The 14,013-nt window shown below is 38.1% G+C and overlaps 1 protein-coding gene across 1 annotated transcript in view; it reads right to left on the reverse strand.

Annotated features, from left to right (window-relative positions):
• Positions 1-43: 43 nt before the first annotated feature.
• dnah1 (dynein, axonemal, heavy chain 1) overlaps positions 44-14,013 on the reverse strand; it is a 36,248-nt gene continuing 22,278 nt past the window's right edge. The window contains exons 53-78 of the mRNA XM_077203811.1: positions 13,798-13,908; positions 13,512-13,697; positions 13,220-13,411; positions 12,173-12,340; positions 11,678-11,869; positions 9,973-10,104; positions 9,593-9,718; positions 9,340-9,459; positions 8,721-8,870; positions 8,384-8,544; positions 8,053-8,278; positions 7,743-7,938; positions 7,119-7,270; positions 6,522-6,718; positions 6,268-6,412; positions 5,838-5,996; positions 4,861-4,992; positions 4,557-4,727; positions 3,989-4,168; positions 3,542-3,718; positions 3,192-3,362; positions 2,727-2,857; positions 1,827-1,971; positions 1,418-1,624; positions 912-1,146; positions 44-757 (exon numbers count right to left, since the gene is read on the reverse strand). Of these exons, the coding sequence (XP_077059926.1) occupies positions 636-757; positions 912-1,146; positions 1,418-1,624; positions 1,827-1,971; positions 2,727-2,857; positions 3,192-3,362; positions 3,542-3,718; positions 3,989-4,168; positions 4,557-4,727; positions 4,861-4,992; positions 5,838-5,996; positions 6,268-6,412; positions 6,522-6,718; positions 7,119-7,270; positions 7,743-7,938; positions 8,053-8,278; positions 8,384-8,544; positions 8,721-8,870; positions 9,340-9,459; positions 9,593-9,718; positions 9,973-10,104; positions 11,678-11,869; positions 12,173-12,340; positions 13,220-13,411; positions 13,512-13,697; positions 13,798-13,908 (4,284 nt within the window). The 3' untranslated portion in view covers positions 44-635. The remainder of the gene's footprint in view (positions 758-911; positions 1,147-1,417; positions 1,625-1,826; positions 1,972-2,726; positions 2,858-3,191; positions 3,363-3,541; positions 3,719-3,988; positions 4,169-4,556; positions 4,728-4,860; positions 4,993-5,837; positions 5,997-6,267; positions 6,413-6,521; positions 6,719-7,118; positions 7,271-7,742; positions 7,939-8,052; positions 8,279-8,383; positions 8,545-8,720; positions 8,871-9,339; positions 9,460-9,592; positions 9,719-9,972; positions 10,105-11,677; positions 11,870-12,172; positions 12,341-13,219; positions 13,412-13,511; positions 13,698-13,797; positions 13,909-14,013) is intronic.

Here is a 14,013-nt window from a genome sequence, read left to right on the forward strand (position 1 = left end):
TAAAGGAGCAGCGCACATTTATTTTTGTTCGAGAAGACCAGAGAAAATATTCCAATTTCTTGAAATCAGATCGAGACACCTAGAATACGCATAATAATCACAATTTTATTTCATACAAACACCTCATTCCAAATATGCACAGTAACAGTGTTACTTTATGTCACTGTCTAATGTTTAGTGTTGTTAAGGTTAACTAAAACAAAAATTATTGAAACTATTTTTCATTTATTCAAATAAAGCTGAAATAAAACAAATAATAAATATTCAAGGAAAAAATTAAGAAAATTGCCCTGGCAACTAACTGAAACTGACACTTAAATTTTTTTTTTTTTTTTAATTACTGAAACAAACTAAAATTAAAACGAAAACTGAAAATATAAAAATAAAAGCTAATTCAAAATATTAATAAATACTATGATAGTATATAAATATACTAACTAATAACTAATATACAGTACATTATACATACATACTTTATGTATAACTGATTTAAAATGAGAATTTCCATAGATATCTTGAATATAAAATATTTCAGTGCAGAAAATAAATGTGTTTTTTTTTGACATTCTGAATTTTTTCCCATGTTTGTTCAAGTTGTTGTGTGTGTATAAATGAAAATGTGTGTGAGTGAGAGTCTAGTAGTCAAGAGCACAGACCAAAGCCACACCCTGTTTGATCCAGTGCCCTTGGGTACGATCTGTGGGCAGCTCAACTGATATCACATAGTTGGTTGAGTGCCCGGTGGTAGAGAGAGTTCCTGTGGAGGAAAAACAAAACTTTTCAGATCTCTGTGGTAAAACACAAACCAAATTCTCATATAAATCACAATGACTCCACAAGATGTAGAGTAATAAAACATTAACAAAAGATTGTGGCAAGTTTCACAAAGAAATGCTATTCAAATTGCTCACCAGCACGAGTAAGAGTTTTGTAGATAGGACACACGTAGATTCCAGATAGAGGGGGTTTGCGGTTGGGAACGGGTACCATCCAGATAACAGCCATCTCTGTGTAGAGCTCTTTGGGACGGGATTCAGCAAGCTGGCCTGTCTCTGCATCCCAGCGAGCCCCTTCCAGAAACAGACCGTGGATGAAGCAGCCCATGTCGGGCCTCTCAGTCAGCTCTGCTACTGCTTCCTTCATAACCTAAAAGAGGGTTTGACGAAAGGTAATAAAACAAAAAGAATGATTAAGACTTATGGTTCTTATAAAAATATATTCACCATGCTGTTTAGATATGCAAGAGAACGTTCTATTCCAATGTTTGACCTTCTCAGGTATATTGTACGTCTCTTAATGGTCTATCAAATATCAAGCTTGCTTTGAGAGCTTAATATGGAAACATAGTTGAGGCTTCAAATTGAATTACAACGAGTTTAATGCAAGAAACCCTTGCTGTTGAAAGCAGATTATGCACCTTAAAGTCAAATGCAATAGTGTCAATGGAGACCAGAGAGCCACGGGCAAAGTTCTGCAGGGTTCCTGTGAGGAAGGCCTGAGGGAAGAAGAACCCACTGATCCAGAATACAGCAGGAATGCCATCTGAGATCCAGTTCTGCAAAAAGCTGATACGCTGGACCAGATCTGACACCCAGGAGGCCAAAGGCTTAAGAGACGGATATGCCTGGAAAAAATATTTTTAAAAAGAATTTGATGGTAGCTGTGTCCCATTTTAAATATTTCAAATAAGTTTAAACCCTAAGCCTAAATAATCATAGAGCTAACTCTGATTTCAGTAACATGTACAAGAGCATTTGTAATCTTTACATAGTCATTCCACAAATTCTGTGTATGTCTTGCATGGTTAACATTCGGGAGATTCTTGCCTTGGCCTTCCATATTTCTGGAACAGCGTTAATGAACAGACTGTTAGACATCAGCTCCAGTTCAGAAGACATAACCACCAAACCCTTCAAAGCCTTCACCTGATCACCGAGACTCTGGGAAATCACTGATAACAACTTATTATATCTGTGAAAGTGATAAAGAGGTGCATTTTTAGTGTGCTTAGTGACTACCCAGCAAACACAGAACGTTCCCCTAACGTTCCTGAATGGTCCCATGAGGTTATTTTTTTGGGAACCAAACAAGAACGTTATAGGAACGTTCCATGTAGGTTATTTTTAGGTTCCATTTTTATAACATAAGGAAAACGTTCCGGGAACGTTCCCCTAACGTTAAGGGAAAGTTCTAGGAACGTTCTGGGAACCAAAAACTAACGTTCCCAGAACCTAAATTTGTTTGCTCGGTAAGTGGATTGTAATCTACTGTACTTGTTCTCTAAATACACACAAACGATTAAAAATGTTTTGGAAAAAAGTCTCTTATGCTCACCAAAATTACATTTCTTTGATTAAGGATACAGGAAAAAAGTAATATAATTACAATTTAAAATAGCTTTTCTCTATTTGAATATATTTTAATTTGTAATTTATTCCTGTGTTTCAAAGCTGAATTTTCAGCATCATTACTCCAGTCTTCAGTGTCACATGATCCTTCAGAAATCATTCTAATACGCTGATTTACTGGTGAAGAAACATTTCTTATTATTAATGTTGAAAAAAGTTGCTGCTTAATATTTCTGAGGAAACTGTGATCAAAAAAATTCAGGATTGACTAAAAGTATTTTAGTCTGACACCCAGACCCAAACTTTTGTATGGTAGTGTATACTTAAAGGTCTTTGTATATCATTTCTACATTAATTATGCACATTTTGAAAACTTACCTTATAACCTCCTGAACTAGGACAGTGTTCATAGATTCTTCATACATCACTGGGTATTTCTTCATGACCTCCTGCACGTTAATGAGATTAGGGATCTTCTCCATAATCCCCTCCACTATTTCCTCTATGATCTTAATATGTAGATGAGAAAAGAGCGTGCATTAAATCTAAAAAGCATACGCATTTTGCATGAACCTTTTACATAACAGGTTGTAAGAAAAATCCATAATTGCAGTGTTAACGCTGCAGTCGCTATGTTAATCGCCACACTGCTTTGCATTTGAAAACACATGGATACTATCAAAAAGAAAAACAATTGCTTTTTAAAATGCTTAGTAAGAAGCACTTAAAAGAATCACTTTTTTCAAAACAATTTTACTGACCCCAAAAATTTGAACGGTAGTGTACATATTTTGGGGGGAAAAATTTGCCATATAGAATTTACATAAATGCATATAGACATACCTCATCTCTGGACTTGCCTCCGCTAGCTGCTACTCTGGGCTGGAGCTTCACTAAAGTTCCCAGCAGTGCAAATGTCTCATTTTGTGCAAAGCTGATGTTGGCGTTGTCATGGAGGCCAAAGATCTCTGGTGAGTCATTTATTGGTAGACCACGAAAGTATGTCAAATAACCCTGCACAAAAAATTAGATGTACTGCATAACTTTAAACACAACAGAACACAAGACTGTGCTGAATTGTGAGCCCGTGAAGGGAGTTACTTCTACGTTCCTTTTACACTAATCTGAGATCAGCTTTGTTGTTTTTTCTAATACTTGAGGTTGGGATTACATTAGAGACATGAGTTCTGGACCTTGATATTATTCTCAGTGCTGATTTGTCTGTATTCTCCAGAAGGAGAGTAAAGGTGTTCAGGGCCCAGGACAGCAGGGCAGTAGAAATCCTCCAGGATGTTTAGGATGCAACGGCGATCCCAGTTGTCCGTCACACGACCCCCATAGTTGATTTCCCCCGCAGTATACTTCAGAACCTAAACAGAGAGGGAGACAGAGAAAAATGTAAACCAGATCAGAAAGATTTGTGAGAGTGTCTTCCTTTATAAATAATATAAATATAACCACTACCTAATATAGATGTTTAGATGCTCTGTAACTGCTTAAAATGGCATGTTTTAGTAATATAATGCCTAATCAGCTATGGAAGCATGTAAAGGAAGGAAAATACTCTGCAGAGAGGCATGAATATGTGTGTGTGTGTGTGTGTGTGTGTGTGTGGGTTGCAAAAGAACGTCTGGTTTTGCCTTGTATGGGATGTCCTGATACTCATCCAGGAACATTTTCAGCTGGCTAATGCAGATGTTAAGGTCCCCATCCGTAAACTCGTATGGAATGTTAAATCCTAATGGCCCGAATTTCCTGCGCTCAATTGCATTTCCATGGAAAAGGCACAGAGACAGGAGGAGAGCCTTTAACTCGACTGTCTGCCAAAATAAAGAAAGACAGACAGAGTAAACAAGAAATATATTTAATAATAATAAATATATATTTACACATATGTATACTTTAGTAAACTACTGTACACAAGTTTAGGGTATGATTTTTTAAAATTATTTATTTTATTCAGCAAGCATGCATTTATAAAAAGTGACTGTAAAATATTTTTATAATGTTACAAAAGATTTCTATTTTAAATGAATGCGGTTCTTTGTGAGCATAAGAGACTTCTTTCGAAAACATTTAAAAAATCTCCCCGACCCCAAACTTTTGAACTGTACATTTGCTATAATACATTTACTATAATCCCAATTAAATATGATGCTGTGTTTTTCTCAAGTTGGGTATTTCTGAAAACATCGTTTCAACACGAACCTTAGTGCATGAAGTGATGAAATCATCAGTGAGGCTGGCGTAGGTCTTCAGAAGATTGGCTTTAATGCCTCGTGGTGGTTCTATGGTCATCTTGGAGCCATTCTGCAGAATGGACACTGGGAACTTGTTGCTGGGCAGACTAGTGAGCCAAAGGCGGAAATCCCGATGGACCTATGGTACAAACAGGTTTTTCAATATATTTAAAAACTCTTACTTTTGAAAATGGAATAAATATAATAAAGTTCATAGATTTTCCGATAAACAGTCTATAAAAACTGAAATAGCAAGTCAAGGTGTGTCAAACTTTGTCAGAATCGATGTTCTCAATGAGTCTCTCCAGAGATGGCATCCAGCTGGGAGCAAGGTGGCAGTTCTGAAAGAAGACCCATTTTCCTTTCTCCATGGCATGGTGCATCAAGGTCTCAGCACTGGGGCCCTGACATACAGCAAAAACTTTCAGCCTAATATAGTCATTATACTCAAATATACACAGTCTTAAAGCCCGTTCACACCAGGAATGATAACTATAAAGATAACTATATTAGCAGTTGTTTATTCTAAGCGCGTGCTTGTCTGATACGTTAAAAGGCTTGAGCTCGTTACTCGTAGCAGGATCCAGGATGGGTTCTATTTGGCTGTCAATGTTTTTATCGTTCATCAGCATGATAAAATCGTTCTGAAAGGGATCCCAACCATATAGTTTCTCTGTGCCGTTATCGTTATAGTTGTGGTGTGAACTCTGTTATTCTTTAATATTAAGAATGTCTTTATCATTATCTTTATAGTTATCATCCTTGGTGTGAACAAACCTTTAGTCCATGTTTATCTGAACAAACTTCACTATATTAAAGATATATTGAACATGAAAATACATATAAAAGCCCTTAAAGGGTATATGCATGTTATGTAGGCAAGTACTGTCTTTGCTCTAAAGACATGAACCTCATGTTTACATTGTTAAAATAGTGTAATGGTGAATATATATGTTAGCCAGTTGGTGTGAGCCTGTAGGTCAGGTATGTCACAGTTCCTAATAGGTGGCACATAATATTGCAGCCTTTCAGAAAGTTTAAATAGGAACATAATTAGCACTAGGGTGGGAAGTCATTTTTATTAGTGCTCGTCAGGCTCAAGGTCTCAAAGGTATGAAGTGGTGGACACTTTGAGCTGACTGAAATGGGATGTAGGACATATTAGAGACAACTAGTCAGAAGCTACAATTATGATATTAGTTTGTGCATATATTTCTTTATTTCTGGACGTTCTACTGTATGTTCTGACCTGGCCTTGCCCAAGGGAGATGGCGTTCATCTTCTTTGAAAACTTCATGACCTCTGCGAACTTATAGAGGTCAGCAGCGGGGTCAGTACCAGGAGAAAGCACAAAAATGAGAGCGGTGGAGGGAGACGACTCTTTAAACACCGCAGACAGGTCTGATGTCTGAGAGGCAAGAGAAACATGGTGAAATTAGAGAAAATACAAATCATAAACAAAAACAATGAGTCATAGTGAAACACATTATTAGTATGACTCAAAAATATGCTAATACCTGCTAAAGGGTGAATTAAAATTGTGTCTTTAACATTCTAATGTGAAATTCTTACATAAGCAGTGTGTTGTTTTGTTCCATCAATATAAAAATGCTATTAGATTACTAATGTTATTACATGATAACATGAATGTGGTGTAAATGGAGTATATGTTTGGGTACCTGGGGTTCAATGAAACTCTGACCCAGCTGTGAAGCCACAAAGTCCTGCAGGCCGTGAGTAAGCCGGTCAGCTCTCAAACAGCGAAGAACCAGCAGCTTCTGAAACATGTCTAAGTCGCTGTCCCACTCACCTGGAAGAGTCTCCCTGTTCACATACAAACACATATGCGTATAAACTGAGAATCTAAACCTGTCACACAATAATGATACCATTTATAGCCTTTAATAGGGCTTGCATGTGCGTTTGTGGCTACCTGTGTGGCTGGCTGCTGTCAAATATATTCTTGAAGGCTGATTCATGTTTGGAGAAACTCTCTGGCAGGTTACTAAAAGTTGGCAGGGCGCTCAGTGCCAATATGTCCTGCCAGGCTCTCATGGACAGCCAGTTTGGAGCAGGATTAGGAGCCTCTTGCTGGGGCCGGCCCCCAGATAACATGTATCGCCACTCAGCCTGTACACACAAGGATATTTATATATAAATGGGTCACATCCAGATATAAGTCCCCACGATCTCTCTTTACTATGTTATTATTTCTTCATCATTCCAAACATTGGCAATGATATGACAACACAAGGTTGACTGTTCATTTGTCTGTTCAAGGCTCCTGGATTTATAATGGAATAAACATTAGCATTATTAACAGCAGCTTGAATGATAAAGATCAAAAGAAAATGGAGGCAGAATTCACTTAATTAATTTTTTTTTAAATGTCCTTGTGTGGTCTCTGATAATCTCTGATAAACATTTTCCGTAAATATTTGCCGGACGGAAAGTAAAAAGGTTGAGATAGAGACGAAAGATAGAGGAAGAGAGAGAGACTTTTAATCCTGTTTTTTTTTATCTCGCTAACCATATCAATCTTGCTGTCATTCATCAGGATTCTGGCACACAGGAGGAAGGCAAACATCAGCTTGTGTTTCTCAAAAAGGCTGCGACAGACGTTACTGTACAAGCTGAAGGTGAAGAACTCATTAATGTTGAAAATACGCTCCTTCACTGTCTCTGTGGGGACAGAAGCCAAGACAGTTAGTTAAACAGTTAGTTAATATATAAAAAAAGTGATGTCTTCTATTAAATCAAGAAAAACCAGGGTTCTCACAGTCATGGAAAACCTGGATGTATCAGATAACTTGTGATTACTAGACCTGGAAATGTCATGTAAATAATAAAACGAACATAGAGCAATAAGATTTTATACATTTACACGACTTTTGCCAAGCCATGCCTAGCTCTAAAAAAATTCTAAATAAGAAACTCTAAATAAAAAATATATATTTAAAAAATCCTTATACTTGATACTTATCCAGTAAATTACGAACAACTGGAAAAGTTATGGAGCCTTTGAATATTGTTGTGGATTATATGTTGCGAATATTGTCAAAAAGGTCAAGAACCACTGGCTTAAAAAAACTGTAAGAAAATTTGGCAGGTTCTTCAGTTCATAGTGTTAAAAATAGGAGGGCATGTTCTCTACCTGCTCGCTTTGAGTTGGCAATGCCACCCAAGAAAATACCCAGGAACCACTCCAGAGAGTATTGGTACATGGGGTCCACGTTTGACAGATCTGACACACAGAAGAAGAGTATCTGGGCTCGGACAGCCACTTGAACATATTCAAGACGTGTGGCATCAATGTCTCTCTCAGTCGCTTCCGCTACAGTCACTTTAGCCTATAAAACATTGTTTGTTTGGTATTAGATACTTTTACAGTAGATGCTAAAGTAAACAGAATGCACATTTAGCCTTTCAAGCAAGGAAGACACAAGCATTTCTTTCAGACATACCTGAATTTCTTCGGCTTTGACTTTGGAGGCCGCAAGCACTCTTATCAGTTCCTCGTCATCAACAGGGTTTCCCTCTGAAGAGCTCAGTCGGAACAGGATCTGATCTTCTATCTCCTTTAATTCCTGTTTCATTTGTGCGTTACTCACAATGAGTTGGTTCTTCGCCCCTTCCAGATCGGGTCTCTCTTCAGCTACGAGACACCCTAGTAGCTGATCCTCAAGCCCACTGCATTAACACACACGGAAACCAAGCACATGTGAAATTCAGGATCTACCTCACAACCTAGAAGCCTTCATTATGTTTATGTCTGAAGAAATGTAAGAGCAGCACCTGGGTGAGAGGGTGAAGTTAATGAGTGTGACTTTAGTAGAGATCTCAGGTGAGTAATGTGGGTTGGGCAGCTTAGTGGTAATGTACATCTTGAAGTCGTCATGATAGTGAATGACAGAATCTCCGAGCTTTAGAACTATGTTGCCTTCATGGGTATATGTCTGAGGAGCATACACACACGAAAATCAGTTTTACACTCAAGGCAGTTAAGAAATACTAAAACAAAAGGTTGATTTAAATATTGACCATTGAACACTTTAAAAATAGATGCTAGCCTAGCTATAGCAGCTTTTGAGCTTTATTTTATGATTTATTCACACAAAACAGTGATGTGTACCTGACGTAGGAGCACAGGGTCCAGTGCAGGGTCTAGATCCTCCCCAACATTCTCCAGCAAGCAAGGCTTCCCAAAGCGGATAGCATTTTCTAAACCACGCAGGAAGTCCCGGTCACTCAACTTCATCACATCCAATCTGTTATCACGCTCCTGCGGAAACAGAACAAAACAAAGACCATGAGAAAAGGCAGAAAAAAGTTAAATTGTGGTAAATGACATACACTACCATTTAAAAGTTTTTTTTTTAAGAAATCTTTTACTCAACAAGAATGCAATGCATTAAAATGATCAAAAGTGAGAGTAAAGATATTTATAATGAGATTTCTTTAATAAAAAAAGGGATTCTTTTGAACTTTCTATTCATCAAAGAATACTAAAAGTTAGCAGACACTGAAGACTGGAGTAATGACTGCTGACAATTCAGCTTTGCCAACACAGGAATAAGTTGCATTTTTAAAAAACATTAAAATAGAGAACATCTATTATAAATTGTAATTATATTTCACAATATAACTGTTTTTACTGAACCAAAACCTTTGAATGCCAGTGCACAATTCAGCTAGTTAGTTTTGTTTTGTAAGGTAAAAAATATTCTAGTATAATGCTGTATAATTCTTACCATGTTCTTAATCCACTTGTTGGCCTGTCCCTGCGGATCGATGAACAGAGGCCAGCGCTGAGAGTACTGTGCAATTACTCCATTCTCAACAGAGAGACTATCCTTGGGCAGGCCTGCAATCTACACAAAATTGCCCACACACATATATATAAATAAATAAATAAAACTTAATAAACATAATATTTTATGTCCATGCTCATCACTTAATGTTGTACAATAAGTACAAAGTTGTACATATGTGTTGGTCTCTAACCTGCCAGGAGCGGATCTTGACCTTGTCTCCTAGCGTGCTGATCAGGTTGGGCTGTTCTGTGTGAGGAACTGTCAGCTCTTTAAAACCTCTAAGCCACTCCTCAGCCATAGCTGAACGATACTCTCCCTGCAAAAATCATACATATTTACATCCACTTTCTATGGTTGAATCTCACAAAATAGTCGAAGATGAGGTTTTTTTTCTGCATTATGGTAATGAGATATAGAATATAGAAGAGAAAATAGAATTTCCTATTTATTTCGTTTGATTTTAGGGGTGAAATTTGACCTAGACATGTTTTGTAATCAAACCCTCATAATTAACGAAAGACATTCAAACATCATTCTACCCAGCATGCATTTTCCCTCCCACACACTCACAGTGAAGGGTCCAAGGTAAGCTACGTATCCTGCAGCAAGCAGCACATCTCCTGCAACATTATTCACCATGTACTCCAGTTGCTGTACTGTCTCTCTCCAGCGCACCTTCTCATCAGCCAGACCACCAATCAGCTGACACACACAACAACATCTTGTGTCTGAACCTCCATGTGTTCAGTATAAACTCAATGTATAATGAACATCGACAAAACATATTCAATAGTCATATAACATATTTAGAAAAACAGAACACATGTACTGTTGCAAATCAGACTGGTATGATAATGTCACGATTACCAGTGAGAGTGCCCATCATTACCACCAGAGGGCACTCCACCCCGCACTATTGTCATTCCCTAATGAAACTACATTTCCCATAACTCTCTGCCTGGACTCATCATCCCTGATTGCATCCACCTGTGTCTCATTACCTTGTTTAACTCACCCTATAATAGCCTGGTTTTCACATTCATTCCCTGCAAAGTCTTGTATGTGTAACACTGCATTTCTGAGCGTTTCCACTGTTTTCCATGTTCCTGGTTTTGCCGTTCCTGTCTCACCCTCTGAATTTGTCTGTCATTGTTTGTACTGATTGCCTTGTGCTTTTGACTACTGCCTGTTATACAGTTTATGATCTTGGATTTTCCCATTAAAAACTGCATTTGGATTCTCAACCTTCGTGTCTCGGATAAGTTTGTTACAGATAAATAGGTCAATTTGACAGGCCAATATTACATTAAAGCAGCACTCTGCCGTTTTTTTAGCTTAACTGAACAGCTTCAGAGTTATTGGAATGGTTATATGACTCTTTTCGGGTTGAATGGTGGTCGTCTCGCCCCCCCCCTGGTGCCTGTGAGTGGAAAAACCGCACTTGCAACTTTGGGCTGGCGGACCGCCGTCAGGAATTATCGCGTGATTTCAGCTCTCGCGATGTAACGAATTGCTTTACGGCACTGCACGCATTACACGCATACACGCCCCCATCCAGATCCGGCTAGCTATTAGAACAACTATCGTCATGGCTAAACTGCCATATAAGAAGCAGAAAACTAGGAAAGCATTGTCGGAGGAACAGAGAAAGAGGAAACGGCAGACTGACCGAGCGAGGAGTCAGACACGAGTAAATATTGGACCTGCGTTTTCAGAATGGAGAAAAAAACGAAGAAAGCGCGGTCGGAAGAGACTAGAAAAGGTAACGAGAATTTGACAGCGTGAGGAACCGGACAAGAGTGCCACTCGCTCAGGCTTTCACTTCTAAAGTTGATTCCTGCGATTATCATGAGAAAAGTTGTCAATATCTCTCATAATTATCAGGACATAAATAAGCCTACACGTTGTAAATAGTGTAAATGAGCGCAATTTGCAAACTATTATGATAAATTGCAATAATCATGTCTAACAACATCATAATAACGGACATTGTTATGAAATGATGCGACCTACATGATGTAACTTTATTGATGTCATCTGGCATTTAGGCTCAGGTTAGCCTAACGCGGTAGGCTACTTTATTATTATAAAGTGGAGAGGCTGTGAGTGCAGATCATAGACTGTCACGCTCTGCGTGAGTTACGACAGTAAAGTTAAATACAAGTACTCTACAGCGACTCTAGGGGTCGCTGTTTGACAAAAACGGAAATCCTGCATAGTGCTGTTTTAAGTTAAATGGAAAATTAGACAGGCGAGATGGTTTTTCTCCACTCACCTTATCTGCACGGATCAATCTGTTCTCACACAGCTGGCATTTGGCGTCTAGCTCATCTCTCTTGCTCAGGCATTCATGATACTTAGCCTGCAGGGTGGCAATGCCCTCCTCTACAGCTGTTAGTTTCTCCTTAGCATCATCCAGAATGCGCTGTGTTACAGCCAGATCCTCCTTAGCTTCCTGCAAGGCTTGCTGTTCACACACACAAAGAAAGATTAAATATTATCCTTATACTAAAATTAATATAATTATTAAAATAAGCCTTAGTTTTGGTCTGTTCACAACAACATGTTTGTAAGAATTAGATTTAAAATGAACAGCTTTAGGCAGAAAGACCCAACAAATATTTTTAGATATACAAAAAAAGACAGATTATCCTGAACAGACACAGGCATATAAAAATCAAATACACACATCAAACATGTCCAGTTGAAAAGGTCTAGTAAAAAAGGTAAGTTAAATAATGGATTTAGCAGAAAGGAATCAAGCTCTTACCCGTTTGGGCTCTACAGCTCTGGCCACAAAATGGTACAAATGCATCGCTCGCACCCACTGACAGATGGAAGTACAGGCTTTGGACACCTTGGCGATTGACTCAGTCTGGAACTCTGGGTTGTCAATGTAAGGCTGCACTTGCTTGATCACAGTGTCTGGGATGTTGTCCTGTGGGAAGAAGAGATTGGTAATAGATATTATACACTTCGGGCTAAAATGTTGTAATTAATTATTCTAATGCCATCAATATTTTAACTTTGTGGTTTAAAAAAATATGCAAATACACTACCATTCAAATGTTTGGGGCCAGAAAGATTTTTAAATGTTATTGAAAGAAGTCTCTTATTCTCACCAAAGCTGCTTTTGTTTGATTTAAAAAAACAGTAAAACAAAAATATTGTGAAATATTATTACAATTAAAATGTTAATATTAAAATTTTCTTTTTATTATTAATGCAGAAAACTGTGCTGCTTAAAGAGTTCACCCAAAAATGAAAATTCTGTCAGATAAACTTAAGATTCAGCCACTGTAGTCACTTGGACTATTTTAAAAATATTTTTAATAACTTTTTGGGGCTGGCAAGTTTCAATCCCTTAAGAAGCCTATGGAGGAGTGATCCAGCTCTCAGATTTCATCAAATATATCTTAATTCGTCTTCCGAAGATGAACGAAGGTCTTACAAGGTTGGAACAACATGTGGGTGAGTAAATACTGACAGAATTTTCATTTTTGGCTGAACTAACCCTTTAATATTTCTGTGGAATTCATTTTTCTTTTAGAAAGTTCAAAAGAACAGCATTTATTTGAAATAGAAATCTTTTGTATCACTATAAATGCCTTTACTGTAAGTTTTGATCAATTTGAAGCATCCTCGCAGAATACATTTTTTTTCTTAAAAAAATTTCTGACCCCAACTTTTGAACAGTATTTTATGTACTTACCACCAAAAACAACAACAAAAAATCAACATCTCTTAATAGCGACAAAGCAAATAGTAAACAACAGGAACACGCTCATAGAACTCGCTAACAAAATCTTCACCCTACCTTGTCATACTTAAACAGACTCTCCAGAAACTTTCCTGGATCTTGCAGAAGGGCCTTTCCTGCATCCCAGTAGTCATCAACCTTCTCTCCGAGCTTCTCTCCAGCAACTTTCTTAGGTTTGATACCCTTCAGGATGCAGACAGCTTCTATAACCAGCTTCACTCCTTGAGGAGGTCTCTGCATAGCCCTCACCTGTATATCAACAAACACACATTCCTCTCCTTGTAAGATGGCATGATCTAACCGTTGGCTGTATATGTACAAATGTTAACAGAAAATCTGACATTTGCACCTCAACGACATCATTCTTTTTCAAGGACTGAAGGCTAGCGAGGGCGGCGTCCATGGCAGGAAGTGCTTCATTCAGATCTTTCTGAGCATCGTCAGCAATAGCCTGAGCCACACAAGCCTTTTCAGTGGCTTTAGCCTCCTCAGCCTGCACCGCAACACGGGTCTCCTCAGCTACCACCGTGTCTTTCTACACTCAAACACATTCCCCATGCGACAAAATTCAAGATTGAGTTTCATTCCACCATGTTTGTATTCATACATTTTTTATTTTCGATCATTTTATTCACTTTTATTTTCTCCATAGTGACCACAGTGTCCTTGGCTGCCTCCTCCAGCTGAGGCCTCATCGTCTCCAACTCTTCCTGCATCTTAGCCACATCCTCTGCTGTACTCAACAACTACACACGCGCACACACACACACACACACATACACAATCATAAACATATCATATTATATACAGTAGGATGTACAGTGCAGAGAATAAGTAATGTTCCCAAATCA

Source organism: Siphateles boraxobius, unplaced genomic scaffold, assembly GCF_051911475.1.
Source record: "Siphateles boraxobius isolate OS27281-9 unplaced genomic scaffold, OSU_SipBor_1 5, whole genome shotgun sequence".
In the NCBI taxonomy this organism is placed as follows: Eukaryota; Metazoa; Chordata; class Actinopteri; order Cypriniformes; family Leuciscidae; genus Siphateles; species Siphateles boraxobius.